The 18572-nt window shown below is 41.7% G+C and overlaps 2 protein-coding genes across 2 annotated transcripts in view; one reads left to right on the forward strand and one right to left on the reverse strand.

The window, feature by feature from the left end:
- The first annotated feature begins 6730 nt into the window (after positions 1-6730).
- LOC140925755 (uncharacterized protein F54H12.2-like) lies at positions 6731-7963 on the forward strand. The gene has a single exon (XM_073375635.1). The coding sequence runs from the start codon at positions 6731-6733 to the stop codon at positions 7961-7963; it is 1233 nt and encodes a 410-aa protein (XP_073231736.1).
- Positions 7964-17124: 9161 nt separating this feature from the next.
- The window catches only part of LOC140927938 (melanocortin receptor 3-like), a 1509-nt gene continuing 61 nt past the window's right edge, over positions 17125-18572 (reverse strand). The window contains exon 1 of the mRNA XM_073377647.1: positions 17125-18572. This exon is cut by the window's right edge and continues 61 nt beyond it. Within this exon, the coding sequence (XP_073233748.1) occupies positions 17656-18572 (917 nt within the window). The 3' untranslated portion in view covers positions 17125-17655.

Genomic DNA, 18572 nt, shown 5'->3' on the forward strand with positions numbered 1-18572 from the left:
CCGTTCTCAAGCCGGGTTACATGGAAAAGCCTAGGCCTGTTCACAGACCCTCTGTTTTTTCTTTAGAGAACGCTCTTACGCTGTCGAATTCTCGTAAAAGAAAAGAAAAACATCTGCGGACAGGCTAGGAAAAATTAGGGCATTGTATTCTCTGGTTGCCACAGGGTTTCATAACAGTTCTAGACGTTTTCATTCGGAAAAAAAATCCGTTGATGATTGATTTGATCGATGATGAAAATCCCGTTGAAAAAGTCTAATGGCTAGAAAGGGTTACTATATCGAAAATATAGTGAAGAAGACCACCCTCTGAAGAAAAAAAGAAAAATCGTCTAAAAGTCAGGGAAAAGTCGGGGATTTTCGTTTCAGCGAGTGGTGAACATGCGACAAGCCAGAGAGCTCGGGTGAACTCTACTCTTCCACCCAAACAGCTTGTAGAGAGGCACAGAGCAAAGAATTTGTAGAAGATATGTTGACAATATCTTAATGTTTTGTCATTTTAAGCTTTTCTTTATGTTTTGTTCCAGTTGTTCTCCCTTCAAAACTATGTTAGCGTACAAGGAGCTGTCTGACAATCTGGCTTCCATTCCATAAGTGGCTCTGCCCTGCAAAATGGAGTTCCAACGCAGTGTAAAAATCGCTACCAGACAATGGAAACCAATCTGAGGCTGCCGCACCGGTCCTGTAGTGTAATTTTAGGGAACTTAAGCAACAACGACAGCGACGGCCAAGAAAACGTAGTAAAACGTCACTTAAAAAGTAATGTTGCGCTGCTTCAAACTTTATCGCGCTCACTCATTCCATCTCGATCAGCTCGTCAAATGTTGGCAATTTTTTCTGGAGTTAAATTCTAAAAGACTGTATCAAAGTTCAGGAAAAGAAAAAGAAAGTGGTTGTCTTGTGTTCAAGTCCTCCCAAAAACGAGAAATTAGGTATTTTCACGTCGTAGTCGTGCAGTAACGGCAAAGAAATGTACAAAAAAGCGTGATGCGCGTGCAAAGTTGTTGTTTTGCCAACCCAAACCTATTGCTTTTTGACGTTCTCGTTGCCGTCGCCGTCGTTGTTACACAGGTTACCCAGGCCCCGTTATTATTAACCGGAAAGTAAGCCTTAGAAATTAAAAGGACGTTTGATCAGGGGCGCCCAACGTCTATTTTCGCAAGATATCTGTTCGGAAGACGATTTGAGATCTAGAATTTTCTACATCGGTAGTGGACCGGAGGGACCGGTTACGACGGTTCTTTGCGGATTTAATTAACTTTTGGTGCGGTATAAATTAACGTAGATGACGTCATGCATCTCATTAAGATGGGATGATGTCATAGTTTATTTTTAGCTGGCAAGGAGCAAGTGACGTCAGAATACCCTAAGACTTGACGTCATCAAAAAATGTTGAGATCATAATCTATAAATAGAATAGGGATATCATGTCCCCACTTGGTCATGATGATGTCATATTTAGCCAGGTAAGATGATATCAGGGTTTATTTTTTACCTGCCAATTTTTTCTATTGTTTCGAAACACATGAAATGGTCATTCCTTACCAAGCAAATCATTCTCGAGATTCAGTAGTATAAACAAGATGGTTTCAAACATTCATGTTGATTCGAGACTTGGGCGTTTATTGACTATTGATGAAGTGGAACCAAGAGACTATAAAGGGGACAGAGAGGGCATCCCCCATATACACCCTATTCCATAGGTAATTCATCTCGAGTTATTTTTAGAATCGGGATACTGAAGTTACCTCGCGCGAGGCGTGGATGTTTCGTGGAGGTTTCGCATGACCAAACGCCGTGCAAAGCATGTCGGGCGAGAGGCAATGAAAGCGTAAAAAGATCGAGAGCATTCCTGAATATTGAAGCGAAATGAGTCGGCGCTCACCTGGAAAAAAGGAATCGCTGGACTCTTTGACAACCCGTGAAATCAGTTTAACTCGAAGTTGTCGTAACCTCAGTGCTTTAATAAAATGAGAAATTTCGCCGGTCTATTGAAACCTGTCGTTTGTACAATTTAGGGAGTTTAAGATCCAATGACGCGGACGACAACTAGAACGTCAAAAAAACAATAGGTTTAATTAGCAAAACAACAACTTCGCACGTGCAACACACTTTTTTGTTCATTTCTTTCCCGTTTTTGCACGACTACGACGTGAAAATGCCTAATTTCGCGTTTTATGGAGGACGTAAATAAGCCACGATGAAATTTTATTTCTCTTTCTGAGCTTGAACATGGCCCCTTGAAATTCAGCTTTAGGAGGGTTCGCCTACAATTGACAAAGTAAGTGGGTAGGAATAATCGCTATAAAGACTGAAAAAAATAAACATCAAACCAGAAATTGCTCTCTTCAATCTGTAAATTATAAATGATCCTGAGAGAATATTCAGTGTGTAAAGGATTTCCCTGTTCTACTGTTAGCTCTATACAAGAGAGGAAGGGCGATTCTTTTTTCATTTCGGTTTCGCTAACACAGCTTTCGCACAAATCTCGCTGTAGTCGTTTTCGTCGACAAAAGGAATAGCAAAATCGCTCTCCGCGTCTTCCCCCATTTTGTTCTGCGTCATTTCGTGAAGGACGCGTGGCTCTCAGCTTGGGTCATCCACGCGGAACACATTCGCGCTATGTGATTGGCTGTTGTCTAATCCCCCTTGAGATCTGTGGCGTTAAAAACAACTCGAGACGAATTACCTATGGAATAGGGTGTATATGGGGAATGCCCTCTCTGTCCCCTTTATAGTCTCTTGGTGGAACAAGTTCAACGGCAAAGGATAGCAAGTCTTATCGGCCATATCTTCCAACTTACTTACGCCAATATGATTGACGAACTAATTCAAGAAGAAAAGTTGAATCGCTGTCACGGCTGTGCTATTCAGCACCCAAGTCAAAGACAACATTCGTGTCTTATGATGGATAAAGAGGATTCTTGGTTGTACTGCCGGGAAGATGTGGTGGAAAAAATTGACCTGAATGCCGTCCTGAACAATGTTGAAAGTGTGTGTAAGGCTCTCGGTTTCAAGCTTGGCCAGTCGTGGAAAATGTACATCAGCGAGCTACCAAAGATGCCTTGGACCAGCATATTTCTAGCCTCACTTGAGGTAGATGGTTTTGATGGTGATATTAAGAGTCGTGTCTTGCGCGCTATACATGACGGACCTAATGGCCTCAAGAGCAAGGATTTTAGCGACCAACAAGCAGAAATAGAATGCCCTGAACAAGTAGTGAGAAAAGACGAAGAGCCAATGGAAATTGACTCTGTAATTAATGACATTCAAAACAGGCTTTGTTTGTAAAAGAAATAAAATGAGTTGATGTTCTGATTTTGCATCAGTGTGTGTTTGTCTTGATCTTAGTTAAGATCGGTCTTTCTCTCTCTTTGCTTCGGGTCAAGTTTTCTTGGTACCGCTTAACAGCAAAAAATTTAACAATATCTACAAGTGCAATGGAAAAGCTTAAAGAAAACTTTTTTAAACTACCGGGCTCAAATCTCGAAAAATTAAAGCAACTCCATTCTGAACTCTTTTCCAAAGTGAACTGGGGACGATTAGTAGTATTTTTGAACTTCGCGGATCAGCTGGGATTAACTGAGGAGGAATGGGAACTACTATTTCATCTTCTTGTTCCCACACTCACTCAGATTCCACAGTAGCTATATAAAGGAACACCAGGGAGAAAGAAGTCATTACATCTTTTACCGTTCAGGTAAACACTAGTGATGGGTTGCTGTCCGCCATCATCCACTTTTGGTTTTGAACACATTTTCAATCGCATACGTTGTGTATAAGCTTGCTGCGTTAGTAAAGTGGTGGTACAAAACTCGGAATTTTGTGATAGAGAAAAAACTAGCCAGCATCTACCTCGACCCAAGTCAACCCGCAAGTTTCGGTGGTTTAGATGCTGTTTACAGAGCAGTCAAAGAGAAAGGAAAGAACAAGATATCGCGTAAACAAGTCCGAGATTGGTTGAGTCAGCAGGATGTTTATACTCTTCACAAACCCGCGCGAAGACGCCACAAGAGAAGCCGAGTCATCGTTCCTGGAATAGATGCCCAGTTTCAAGCGGATTTGGTCGATCTTCAAAATCTCAGTCGCTACAACAAGGGCTATAAATACTTACTGACTTGTGTAGATATCTTCAGCAAGTATGCCTGGGTGCTGCCTTTGAAGTCAAAACAAGGTCAAGAACTGGTCAAAGCCTTTCAAAAGATCCTGTCTACTGGTCGCAAACCCAGCAAACTGCAAACGGATCTAGGAACAGAGTTTCTTAATCGATTGTTTCAGGCTTATCTGCGTGACAACAACATTGACTTTTTTTACTGTAAACTCTGGGCTCAAGGCCTCAGTAGTTGAGCGTTTTAACAGAACATTTAAAAATAAGATGTACAAATATTTCACAGCTAAAAACACTCTCACGTATATCAATGTACTACCCCAACTAGTATCCTCTTACAATAACACTTACCACCGAAGTATTAAAATGAAGCCGAGTGGGGTGACTAAAGCGAATGAAACTAAAGTGTGGGATACTTTGTATGGTAATGACGTTGAAAAGCGTGTGCGTTTTAAATTTCAAGTGGGAGATCGTGTTAGGATCAGCAAAGTGAGGCGAATGTTTGAAAAATCTTCCCTGCCTAATTTCACGGAAGAAATGTTTACTGTATACAAACGAATGGCGCGTCAAGTACTCGTTTACAAACTAAAGGATGATGCAGTTGAAATCTTAGATGGAACGTTTTATAAACCCGAATTGTCCTAGGGCACAGTGCAAAAAACCTATGACCTAGAATCTGTAGTGAAATAGTATTCTCATTATCAGAGGAGACAATGTCTCTGCTTCTCTGTGCCTTGATCAAATTTATTGTACATGTATATTGTAGAAAAGCACTTAATGTTGAATTGTTTTGCTATTTTCACAGAAATCCAAAAAGTTCTAACAAAACTGAGCAAGGGAAAAAATTGTGAGATCATTGGCCGCTGGAGGAAGGCCTGTGTTAGACATTTTTACTGGGCAGTGACCTCCACTCAAGAAAGTCTCGGAAAGGTCAAGGTTGCAAAGTTCCAAGCATTCCTCAGTCATGTCATCAACAAACACAAGAACCTTCCTAATAGGCTCTTCAATGCTTGTGCTCACGGTGAAGTCATCACACCAAAAGTATGGATGTCTAAAGGTACAAAAGCCTCACTTGCTGCCGCACTCTATGTTGATCTTATTATGTTGACCAAACGTCTTGGATATAGGACTACATAACTGTATCATTGCAAAGCTTGGTTGAGCTATTTTTGGTCATGTTCAAGAATTTCAGCCCCATCTGCTCAAATGCAACTAGAAACTGTCAAAAATTGAAAAAAATATGAAAAATATGAAATATCACTGTCCTTTTTCTTTTTTCCACTAAATAAAATAATTTACAACTAGTGACCACCTGATTTATAAATTTCATCTAAAAACCACAATATGACAAACATTTCCCCTGTATTGCTTTCATTCTTACTAGTGTCAGAGGCATATGAAAAGCTGTATACCGCCCTTACAAAAACCAGCCTTACTAAAGGAATAGAAAAAGCTTCCTCAGTTGAGCAAACAAGCTGCCTGGAAGGGTATCATTCAGTAGTCAACCAATTTGCCCCAAAGATGCTGGTCTACTCATAATAATGTCCAAGGAAATTTTGGTAATCGATTCTTCCTTCGGAACCAAGAATTGTCCGGAGTATGGGAGGTCCTAATTATACCACCGGGTCATTATTCTTCCATTGAAGATATCTTATCAAAGATGAAAGGGCTGATCGAGAATGTAAAGCGTTTCAATAACGATGTGACATTTTCCTACGATACGTTCACTAGAAAGGTGACTGTTCACCTACAAAATAACGTAGAACTTTTCTTTGGTAACATTGGATATCTGCTGGGATTTTCACCAGAAGAAATTATTTCTACCGCTGAAAGACAAGTGGATTTGGAGTATGGCTTTCACGACCTTTTCATTTACTGTAATCTTATTCAGTCACAATATGTTGGAGATGCATTGGTACCTTTGCTTCGAATTGTTCTTGTAGAAGGAAAGGTCGGGGAGCGAGTCAGTAAATCATTTTTGCGCCCCCAATATTTACCTGTCAGCAGAAAGCAATTTGAAACCGTCGAAGTCGATAAAAGACAGACACAGGGGAGTCTGTACCATTTGAGTTTGGGAGAGTGCTGTTAACACTTCATTTCCGTCAAAGTGCACCTCAGTACTTTAAAGATGAAAAAACTCCACACTCCAAATCACAAGTTGTACGAACAGTACTATGTTAATCAAGCCAAACAAAAAGGTGGGAGTTTACCAGCATTTCACTGTGCTCGATTTCAGCGGGGTTATGGACTAGGGTCCATATTCAGAGGCCTGTTTCGCTGGGCGATGCCTCACCTTCAACAGGGTGCTAAAGTGATTGGAAAAAAGGCCTTACAAACAGGAGTCAATGTTGTCCAAGATGTTCTTGATGGAGATAACATTAAAACAGCAGTCCACAAGCGCACGAAACAAGCCCTCGATCTACCTTCCCAGAATTCATTGCAGGGACAATCAGGTGCTGGCAAAAAATCTATAAAAAGAAAAGCGCAAGGAACCAAAATCAGTTCGCCTCCAGGCAAGAAGGCAAAAACATCTCCGCAGCAAAAGAAGCCCAAAGAGAAATTTTCTTTCTGGAAGTAACTATGGCCTTTGTGCATCACTAGTCTCAGGAATGTACGAAATCAGAGATGGATCTCTTTACGATTCCTGCAACACAAACCTTTATCACCAAAGGGCAATGGATCGAGTACCACCCCATCAGTAACATCACGGACAGTGGTCCGATCGAATTTTACGTTTCGGGAACCGGAGATGAGTATTTGGACTTGGCACGTACTCAGTTATTTGTGAAAGCCAAGATCACAAAAGCAAATGGAACCGCCATAGATGCCGATACACAAGTAGGTCCCGTGAACCTGTTTTTACATTCCCTTTTTCCGCAAGTGGACGTTTCCTTGAACGAGCGATTGATCTCTCCATCCACCAATACTTACCCTTATCGCACCATGATCGAAACCTTGCTAAACTACGGAGAAGAAGCAAAAACAAGTCAACTTTCTATGGCCATGTTTTACAAAGATACCCCTGGAAAAATGGATGTTGGCAACCCTGTGGCTGCAGACGATGCTGCAAACAAGGGGTTAAAGGTTCGCTATGATTTCACTAAAGAAAGTCATATTGTGGATATGATGGGGCCCATTCATAGCGATATTTTCTTTCAAGACCGGTTGATGCTAAATGGAGTGAATTTAAGAATCAAACTGAACCGAGCCAAGAACTCGTTTTGTCTGATGTCATCAGCAGCCGTTCCAACTTTCAAGGTGGTAATCACAGAAGCCATCTTGTTCGTTCGCAAGGTGAAATTGGCCTCTTCTATTATACTTGGCCATGCTGCTGCACTAAAACACTCCAGCGCCAAGTACCCGGTTCGCCGAATAGATTGTAAAGTGCTGTCTATTCCAAGAGGATTTAGCAGTTTTAACCCCGACAACATCTTTTTAGGTCACATCCCCAAACGAATCGTGCTGGTCTTAGTGGATACTCAGGCATATAATGGAACTTACAGTACCAACCCGTTCAACTTCAAACACCACAATCTAACTCAAGTTGGTGTCTATGTGGACGGAGAGCAAATTCCTTGGAAACCCCTGTTCTTGAATTTTGACGAAGCTGGAGGTCAAAATGTAATAGCAGGCTATCAAAGCCTGTTCTCAGGCACTGGAAATTTATCCCAAGATGTGGGTAATCAGATCAGTAGAAGCGATTATGGCTCTGGTTACACAGCATTCTGCTTTGACTTGTCCCCAGACCACTGCTCAGGTGACCATTTTGAGCTAATAAAGCAAGGTAACCTACGCGCTGAGCTTCATTTCAAGGAAACACTGGCTAATACGGTTAACTTTATCGTGTACGCTGAATAGACCTTTTTACCGATACGGCGGCCATATTGAATTTATTAGATTTAAGGAGTATTATGGGATGCCTAGGGGGCACTCGCTCAGTATATACGCGCCCTTTTCGGGCAAAGAGAGAACTTCAACGTATATTTCTCGGGAAAAAGGCGATCGTTATTACATTCAAAGACGGCACAAAGATCTTTTTTTCGCATTACAAACTTTTTCTAGGAAAACTTAAAGAAAAATTGGCCCGAAAAGCGCACGTAAATACTGATGCGAGTATATGAGATCGTGCTCATGCCCCCTGGGCATCCCATAATACTCCTTAAGTCCAATTAATTCAATATGGCCGCCGTATCGGTAAAAAGGTCTATTCCAAAACGTGATTGAAGTTGACGGGAACCGCAACGTGTTGTTCGACTACACAAACTAAAAATGGACACTACTCAACTGACCCTTTTTTTGAGAAAGGATAAATTTACACGAGGTGTGTTTCAAGGCGTGTATCCCTCAGACCTGCTACCTGCCAGTGTTTCACATTACCCAGCCCTGTTTATCGCCAATGTGGGTACGAGTGACAAGCCAGGTTCACATTGGGTGGCGTTTTATTTCACCAAGGAGCAAGAGGGAGAATTTTTCGATTCTTACGGATCACCACCCAGCAAATATTCAGGAACATTTACTACCTTTTTAAACAACAATTCTAAGCAGTGGACTTTTAATACTGTGACATTACAAAGCATCTATTCAAAAGTGTGCAGACATTACTGTTTGTATTTTGTTTTATATCGTTTATCATTCCAATGTAACACATCCTGGTGTTTTTTAATTTTATCCAACAACTGTCTAGCCCCAGCTTTGTAAATTTTCGGTACACTTTTCATGACCTCTAGCTCTACTGCGGTTGGAAGAAAATTATCTGGAGAAGCTTCCTCTGTAGATTCTGCGTTCTCAACTGGTTTGGGGGTTTCTGTTGTTTTAGGGGTCATTAACTTCACATGGAGAGGCTGGCCTTTCCGCTGATCGTAATAAGTCAAGTACCGTTGCAACACCTGATTGTAAAGCTTCGCCTTTTCCTCATTATCAAGCTGTTTATTTTCTAAAATATCCCCCATTTGGCTATCCAGATTTTTCAGAGTTTGTGTTACAGGTGGTGTTAATATCTGCTGACGTTGCTGCAATCGCTCCAGAGTGTTCTCAGGAACAAGAACCATGCGTCTTGTATGATTCATCTTAAGTAAGAAGCGAGCTCAACACCCGAAGAACGGGAGGTAGCAAAACACTTAAAAAGTTTCCTCCGTGTTGTACCAAGATTTGCTTTTTCTTGTTTAGCGGGGTACTCTTTTCAGCTAAAGCAGTCAAGGCTTTCTTGTGCTTAAGAAGTTTTCTCTTTGCCGGTTTACTGATAGGGACTGTTTCTTTAACTACCTTGAATACACACTCACAAATGGTTTTTACTAAAGCGTCGTCGGCTGCTTTCAAAATTGCTTTACATTGAGCTGGGGTATACTTGACAAGGAGCTTAAGAAAATCGTGGTTCTTTCTTAGTCGCTGGGCCATACTCAACTGATATCAATCACTACGATGGAGCTTTTTTATACCTTTCTGACATAGGCGAGCTGAGTCTCCCCAGCGAAAATTCTTGTGCGCAACCGGAAGTCGGTTGGCGTTTCCGGTTTGAGGTGGCATAACAGGTAGCCATAAGGGCTTGTATTTGCATGTATTTGACATGACCGGGAAACATCTGTTTCGCCAAGTGACTGACTTGACTGCTATCGCGCGGAGACTTGAACAACACCGAATAATGACAATTCAAACTCATGTCTCTCAGTTCTTTTCCCCGGTGAAAAATATTTTGAAGAATGAAAATAACGCTTCAATTTCGGTGATGACAGCCCTTAGTAAACAAATTGGTAATTCTTTGATCATTGCTAAGCTCCTGCAGTAAATCGTCAATGACTACTAAATTCCGAATGGTTGGGTTTATCATGGATTCTAAATCACTAGGAACTCCTTCGACGAACGTGATGTTGGTATATCTCATAACACCAAATGATATTTTCAGGAGCTCCGTCTATTAATTCTTCTCCAGATTCCAACAGGTGTTTGACAAACTGACTTTTTCCACAACAAGTGGGGCCAGCTACAATAGCAGGAAAGGGATGTTTCCACCTTGGGTCCATGTTGACAACTGACTGGTTCAACTGCGTTTGCTTCTTATTTATAGAGAAATGGCCTTTGGTGGAGTATCTTTATCATATACACGAATAATGCTGGTATTTTGTAATTTAGCAAACTGGAGCCAATATTTTCTCTCTAAGTCAGACAGCTCGTGTACCTGAGCCAAATGGTTTGCTAATCGAACTAACAATTTTGACCCACAGCCGGGAATAGGACAATGCTTGCATTTTAGTTTTTTTCATGTTAACGGTACGAAAGCAGACTTTAAACTGAACAAATCTATACGAAATTTATCGTTTATTTTCGAGGGCACAACGGGCACCAAGGGCATAAAGGGCAGAAATTGAGTGTCTTTATTTTCCTCAGGAACACGCGAGAAGGTCGCGTGGGGAAGTTTTGCGTGGGAACGCACTCGCGCCTTAAGTCAGAGAATTACAAGAAACGCGTTTTTTATAAATTGTTTTATTTATGAATCACACACGCTTCAATTTTTGATACTCATTTTTTTTTAATACAGCAATCAATTTACAACAAAATTTTATATATCTAGAGGCATAGTGGTAACTCCATCCTCCAACACTTTTCTTTTGGGGTAAAAGTAGGAAAACCCATCTCGAACTTGTTCATAAGTATACATGCTATTGTTGACTACCCGAAAACCTTTATTTAATCCTGCACTACTCTGTTTGGTCAACAGAACAATAAGATATTTTTGTTTGTTAATGTCGTTTGTTTTCTTGTTAACCCCTTTACAACTGAACTTATCATAGGCCCCAAAGCAATAGTAGGTCTTGCTACTTAGACCAATTATTCCTGTCCCTGACCACTCTTCCTTAAATAAACCTGGTGTTCTTTTGTCATAAGCTTTGTGTTCTGGAGTGTCCGTTCGTGGAAACCAATTGGCCTTGTCTGCTTCAAATTCCTCTCTTAACTCTGATTTTACTAAACTTTCTACCGATTGCCCTGCGATCGCGATATAGGCAGAGTCGGTGTCCATTTCACAATACTGAAAATCGCTACGATCAAGATACTTATCCATGAAATCAAAATAAAACTGGAGCATTCCAAGTTTAGCGTATTGATAAACGAAAAAACCTATCAGCATGGGAAGGTTCAACTTGATTTTTTTCTTGCAAAATTGCACTTCAAACGCATTTCTTCAATCTGTTCAACCTGTCTAAAGAAGGGTTTGTTTATTAAGCGGGACGCTTTGGTTTCTTCACAAAACTGGACTTCTCGGTGGCGTCCTTGATCGGCTATCGTCTTTCCATAACTCGAGTTCCCCACCTATGAAAAAAGACAACATTGGTATGAGTTTTTTTGTACCTTAAGACGTATTTCTTCCTCCTTTCCCTCAATAGGAGAACAACTTACCAATTTCATATTGTCTGCCATGATGGCTTTGTTTGGGTCTACATCTCCAGCCCGTCTAGCATCTGATACAGCTTCCCCAAAGGGTTGGAAACAGGGAAAGGGTGTGTACTCCACTACTTGATAAATATGAGTCACTTCCAGACCATGCTCCAAGTACCACTTAATGAGTGGGGAAGCCAAAATAGCTACCAACGAGACTTCGTCGAGGTTGTGTCATGATGTTCTCTTCCTCAGCAAAGGTTTGCATGTGCTGACCAATATCTTCTCTTGAAATTTCTATGTTTTTGAAAATGGGGCACATTTCTGCAAACTTGGGTTTTAGTGCATCAGGTACTCTAACGTCACACTCGACCACTCCAAAGAGGGACTCGCTTCTTATTGCGCTTAAGATCTGGTCTTGTGTCAGAGTCTTGTGATGATCAAGAGGGCGGGTAAACTTGGAGTTGAGAAACTTCTGAACTTGTGAGTTGCTTTTCTTAATTCGACGCCACTGGCACTCGTAGATTTCTACAAGATGGTACCCCTGATCCTTGATGTACTTGGAGGTTTCTTTGGTTTCTTCTCATAACTCCGCCATTGGTCTTTTTCTCTTTTCGTTCATTTCTATTCCTTTAGTAAGATGACAGATATGCCCATGCCACCAGCAGCCATGGAACTGAAAGACTGTTTGCGAAGGACCGTGAAAACCATCCACTGGTATTCTTCTTTCACCAATGCGTTTTTCTGTATTGTTCATTTGGCGGCGTATAAAAATTCCTCCTTCATGTGCCTTCCACTCTAACCACTCGGTTGCCATCCTGGAAGAACTTTCTCTCTTGAAGCCAGTTTCCTCTCGGCGTCTTGTAAATGATCCGGTGGGCATGTCTTGCATGATGGCCTATAGATATAAAGCATTGGCATCGTATCCAACAATTTTTTGACAGGTTTTTGCTTGTTTTCCTTGATCCTCTATTTCTTCTCTGATTTTGGTTTTTCCCGCCTCATGATATCGATGAAATATTATACTAGGGCCACCCACCATATTTTTCTTAAAGAGATAGTACAGATCTTTGTTTTTTTCGTCAAACAGAGAGAAGAAGATGCCAGATTCCAGGGTGGTAAAGAGGTACGTCAAGGTAACACCGGGAATAGAAATACCTTGTCTTAACATGTCGATCTTTTTATCTTTCCAGAAGGCGCACATTTTTTCCAGGGCCTCGCAGAAGGGTTGGACATCTAGGTTGTTGTACCAGATGAGAAATTCTCGAAAGGTCTGCATATTATTGTTCGACCAGACTTGTCGGCAGTACTGGTAGTCTTCGTCAGAAATGTTCTTGTTTTTTAACGTAGAAAAGAACGCTTCGTGAGGTGGAAGGGAGGAGTGTTCTAATTTCTCAAGAGAATCCAGCCATTGATAAGGAAAGAACCCCTTGGTTTGAGGACACTCGTAGGCCTTCAGAAACTTGTCGTAGCTGAAACCGGGAGCAAGAAAGTTGGTGACGTCGAGGAAGCGAAGATGTGGGGTCTTTAGGCACATGAAATTGTGGTTACGCTTGATAGTAAACTGAACGCCTTCATTCTGGACCAGGACAGGAAACAGAAATTCTTTGACGGCATTCAAGTCATATTTACCAGAATTGAAGCCCAGGACAGGAAGTTCTTGTAGATATTCTTGGAAACGATCTCTCAGTTTCTTTAAAGGGTGCACTTTTTTCTTCTTAGGTTCTGGGCTGTTGTCCTCTGGTCTCTCATACGCACACTCTTGATCATTCTCACTCTGATCCTCGTTTTCGCGATCTAAGGCCCTGTAAAACGAGGCACCTTGTTCTTCTACGTCATCGTCAATAAAGACACGATCTTCTTCGGTTTCAGACTCGATGTCTTCTTCTTCTTCATCTGTGTCCATGAGATCTTCTCCTTCATCATCGCTATCTTCCTGGGTGAGGTTTTCTACTGTGTTAGTTTTTGAAGGGTCACCAGCTTCTGATTTTTGCTCTAGGTCTTGCAGCTTTTGGTCGATGGCTTCAAAAAGAAAGTTAAACGCTTTCCTTAACAGGTCATAACTCTTTTCACTTATTTTTACGAGGTGTTCTAACATCTCTTTGACGAGTTGTTTAGAGTCCCCATTTGACACAAAGCACTTGGGTTGGTCGTAGTCTGGAACGTTGGAACAGACACTCACGCTGAGGGGTATATGTTTAGCGTCCCAAGTCAGTTTCTCTGTATCGTCAAGGTCTGTCTCAGCTGTAAACATACACTCAAAATCAAAGGTAGCTCTGTAGGGGAAGAACTTGAGATGCTCAGGAACAGTCAACCCTTCGTCTTCTAGCAACTGAAAGATGGTTGGTGGAGTATTGTAAGCACCTCCTGGAAACTGATAATGCACCTTTGCTTCACAGGTTCGCTCATGACGATTTAACTTGCCAACATGTTTCCACAATGTTCCACATCACGAGCAGCTGTAGGACTTGGCATACTTCTTTAAATCTTTAATATAGGAAAAGTGATTCTGGTACAGGTTGAGGTACAGCGTACTTGGGTAGTGGCAAAGGGAGCGGTGAATTAACTGCGCAGCGATCTCAGGAGCGAAATCCTCTTCCTCTTTTTCCATGTCTTCTTCCCCCTCCTCTCCATCGGGTTTAGTGGGTTCGAGGGAATAGACAAAAATGTTCACTTCGTAGAGGTGTTCTAGGTCGATCAGTTCTTTCAGCTTCACACCACAAAATTTCTTTTTCTCAGGAAAAGATTCTTTATATCGCTCACAGTAATGCTGTGCATCCCGCTCTAGATTCTTTGGGTGACAACCGTTGTGGAGCGCCAAAGCGCGAAAAAAGCACATATTGTCGCTGTAGATTTTTCCATTATTGCGGTTGCGATCCAAGGCGACCAAACCATGGTTCTCGGCCAGATAGGAAGGCAAGTAAGTACCTCTCCCTATAGGATGACCTCGTAGCTTGGTGACGAAGAAAGTGATATTGGTCACCTGTTCTACGGCCCATTTGGAGTTAGGGCGTCGCTGGCGTACCCATTCCAAGACGTCAAGGTTTAACAATGCTTCACGGACTTGCTAAAGGTCAGCTGCGGTGTTAATTTGAAAGGGTTCTTCGAAGACTTGTTCATTATTTCTGGAGGCATAATAATATTGAAGTGCTCCAGTCTCGTTGATGCGTAGAATGAAACCAAAAGACACATTCAGCTTCACCGTTGACTGGTCAGTAAAAATGTTACCCAGATGAGTGCTAAGTTCTTGAGGTTGGAGAGAGGAAAGGCGGTAATTGTACCAGTCCAAAAGACGATTTTTGCGGCTAAAACGAGTGCGTATTTGATGCCAGTGGTTGCGGTATTCGGGAACGAGACTTTGTTGTGCTTCAGGGAGATCGGTGATAGATCTTGGTTCTTGCTGCCAACTAGAACTCAGAGTTGACTGCTTTTTTTCGATAGGGGTCGACTTTGTTTTCTTGGTTTTTCGCTCTAAAAGAAAAAAAAGGTATATATCTATGTACATAGAATATCTCCAATGTGTTCAAAATACAATTACGCTTTATTTCATTTATGGTGAACTTACCACCACCAAAAATTACGGCAACTTCAACTCCGAGTACAAAACAAAATGGTGACACTCACACGGAATATTTGGAAAATCAGACATTATTGTTATTAGCAATTTTCTGAAGTTACGTCTGACATTTCTTGAAGTCGCAGTTTTTTTTGTCGAAAAACAAAGGCTGCTAAATTACAACGAAAAGTGTATACTCAATTCATTCATTATTATTATTATTTTTTTAGTAAAACCTCTCATTTGACTCCCGGTCTAGGCCTTTGTAATATATTGGGAAAACGTCAGATCAGGCAGTTTTTGGGTGTCAAGATTCAGCTTTACATGCCAAAATCACACCTAAGAGTAGACATAGTCTTCCAAAACAACATTGGCAATAAAGGGGAGTGATCTCGATGTAAGCCACACGATGATTCCTGGTTAAAATGGCCCTAATTCTAAGCCTTTAATAAGTATGGTTTTAAGGACAAAAGAAGTGTTCAACAATGTATAAACCTCTATTATATTCCGCAAGGTATTGTGTAAAAGGTACTGTAAACAAAGGCCGATAAAGCACTTTTTCAACATATCCTACTATCTATTATGCGTTGCGAAGGAAATTTACATAGCACTTATCATTTACACAAAATGTTATTTTTATGTTACTGCAAAAGAGTCTTCCTACCTGAGTCGTCTTCGTGTAGACGTTGGGCAGCCGTAGAAGGTCTACTGTGTGCTGATTTTCCATGTGCTCGAAATGGAGCCAGATTGTGAAAGACTTCACCACAGGTATTACATACGTATTCCCGCTAAGCCGTTCGGCGTTCATGAACTTGTTTCACATGTCGTTTTAAGATATCTATTCGATTAAGCTTTCGCCCACATAGGAAACACTCGTGTCGCTTTCCAAAAACTGCATAGCGTGGCATTTTAGAAGAGGTAGAGTCTACTTCATCCTGTAAAGTTATAAGTTGTATTAACGACGGATTTACAAACCTGTTTAAAAGATATAGTGCGACAAGTAATATTTACTCGCTCTGGCTCTAAATTACGTCAACAAAGTCTTTCAGCAGCATGGTTTCATAATTCCTTTATTTATACACCATAAGTTGTTTTTAATTTGAGGAGGACTCGGAAAAAAAATCCGAGTCCCAGATGGGATTTGAACCCACGACCCTCCGTGATCTAGTCGGATGCTCTAACCACTTGAGCTACTGGAGACTCTATGGTGAGCAAGGGCCAATTTGTGGGTCTTGACTGGAACCGCATCACGCGGCTACACAGCCGTGGTCGTGGGTTCAAATCCCATCTGGGACTCGGTCTGTATAAGCTATGTTTTCCTTAATATACGCGCGAGTTACTAGGGTGCCTCCTCGGGATTTCGCCTTCTGGGCAATAACTTTTCGAGGGAGCAAATATTGCCTAGAAACGTCTGTTAAAAAGGTCGAGAAAAAAAGTTTCTGGATAATTGTTCCTTTTCTGGGCACGTCACTTAAAAAAATGAATTTGTACTGCTTCAAACTAGCCCGTGTAAAGACCCTAGCCTGAATTTCAGACGATTACTTCGAGTCGTTTACTCTTCTCAGCAAGTAATCGTCTGAAATTCAGGTTAAAAAAATCGGGAACGGAGAGTTTGCTTGAGGGGAGGGGGCGTCTGTAAACAGGCTTGTGTGAACGCAAAAATGGGAAAACCTTGTGTGACCAGCGTGACAATAATTATGTTTGAGAAACCGTTTCCACCAAACTTTACTTCCTTTAACCAGAGACCTCTGTTTAAAAGACCAGGGACCCAGTGATGTTGAATAAAGATCGCGAGAAAACACGCAAGCCCTAGCCTTGTCACGTTTATCTTTGTCACTAGACTGCGACTGCGAGCAGTCTCTTATTTCTCTTTGCAAAGTTACTGCACGCGAAACCCAAGCACGCGAGCGAAGAAACCGCTAGTCCCCGGGGGCCGGGGGTGGGGGTACTCCCTTATATGGCCTAAACGGGGATGTGCCCCTGTACAGGGTATGGTTTAATTTCGTCCTGTCTGTCCTATATAGGATACATAATTTCGCACGAGTCTGTCCTAAACAGGGTATACAATTTAGCGGGAGTCTGCCCTAAACAGTGTGCATGATTTGTACGAGTCTGTACTAATTATAAACAGGGCGTGTAGCCAGAAAAAGGGTACTAAAATTAAGGGTGTTGCCCTAAACAGGGTCAGGGTTTCAAACCCTCAGCTGGTTACCTATACCCAACTATTGGTCGAGTACACCCCCGGGCGGGAGCCGCGATAACCGAGGCAACATAACGTCGTGGTTTGCAATCGCGCTGGTAAGAAGATAAGAACTAGACGGATTTTAAGGGAAAGGTGGACTGCAAGCAGTCTAGTTTATCACAAACGTTTTGCCGTCCTTTCTGGGCTCATCATGTCTTCTTTCTGCCCGTCCCGTTGCGTAAGCCAGGGAAATATTAAAAAAAACGTCACAGGAACGTCAGGCCCAAAGTTCGAGGTGTTTATAACAGCACTGCTGCCGAAACCATATTACATGATAATCCATATAATAACGTGACCTTAGAAACTTATAAATACAGGACATATTTTCCAAACACGTTCAGCAAATTAGTTCAAGAGCTGTAATTATTTCATTGGCCTCTGCTGTCACTTGATTCTGTCGTACTGCTTCCTCCCGCGCTTTTGTGAATCCCCAACCCAGCACTTCATTAAAATTGTCTTAAACGCTCTTCGATATTCCCTGTTGTTAAAGCAGTATAGGAGTGGATTGATAGCTGAAGCAGATAACGCCACTGTTCTTGCAGTGTTGTACAAGATACCATAATCCACCTCCGGTTGAGTTAATCGAAGGTAGAAAAGAAAAGACCATCCAGCTGTGAAAACAACAAGAACCATTACTATGGTGCGAGCAAACCGTCTCTCTGTTGAATTGCTCTCTGTCTGGTCTTGTAAATTCTCTGTAGTATTGTTCCGTGTGTTTCGGTGTCGCGACTCAGCAAGTATTTTACGCTGTTTAAAAACTTGATAGTAAACCACGACGTAACATACAATCATTTCAACGTAACAAAACCCAAATACCGCTGTGGTGAGATAAGATGTGATTTTCTTGTCGACAGTAAGTCGCGATGCTGAATACACACAAGCCAAGACCCACACAATGACCAAAACGATTTTCTTTCTACACGTCATAGTATTCTTGTAGTTGAATTTCTTTGCAACGAACAAGCATCGATCCATTGCAATTAACGCCAATGTCAACAAGGCGACTGCGCACGCGAAGTTGCCAACTAAACGGAAAGCGAAATCAACTCTGGGAAGACATTTTGACTCAATGCGACGGATTAACAGAGCGACGAAAAGAGGCTGATCCACAAGCGCAATGGCTAGGTCGGCTAAGGCGAGACTTAAGATGAAATAGTGGAAGCTTGATGTCAAGCCTTGGGTTGTGAACACTGCTAAACAAACCAGCAAATTACCAAGTATTCCTAGAAGACTGGTGCTGATGCTGACTCCTACAAGGACCAAGGCCTCGGTTTTAAAGTCTGCTAAGGAATATTTGGTTG

This window comes from Porites lutea, chromosome 2 (genome assembly GCF_958299795.1).
Source record: "Porites lutea chromosome 2, jaPorLute2.1, whole genome shotgun sequence".
NCBI classification, from domain to species: Eukaryota; Metazoa; Cnidaria; class Anthozoa; order Scleractinia; family Poritidae; genus Porites; species Porites lutea.

What these genes read in the sequence shown, in the direction of transcription:
- LOC140925755 (XM_073375635.1), top strand. Translation starts at nt 6,731, where the DNA reads ATGGATCTCTTTACGATTCCTGCAACACAAACCTTTATCACCAAAGGG.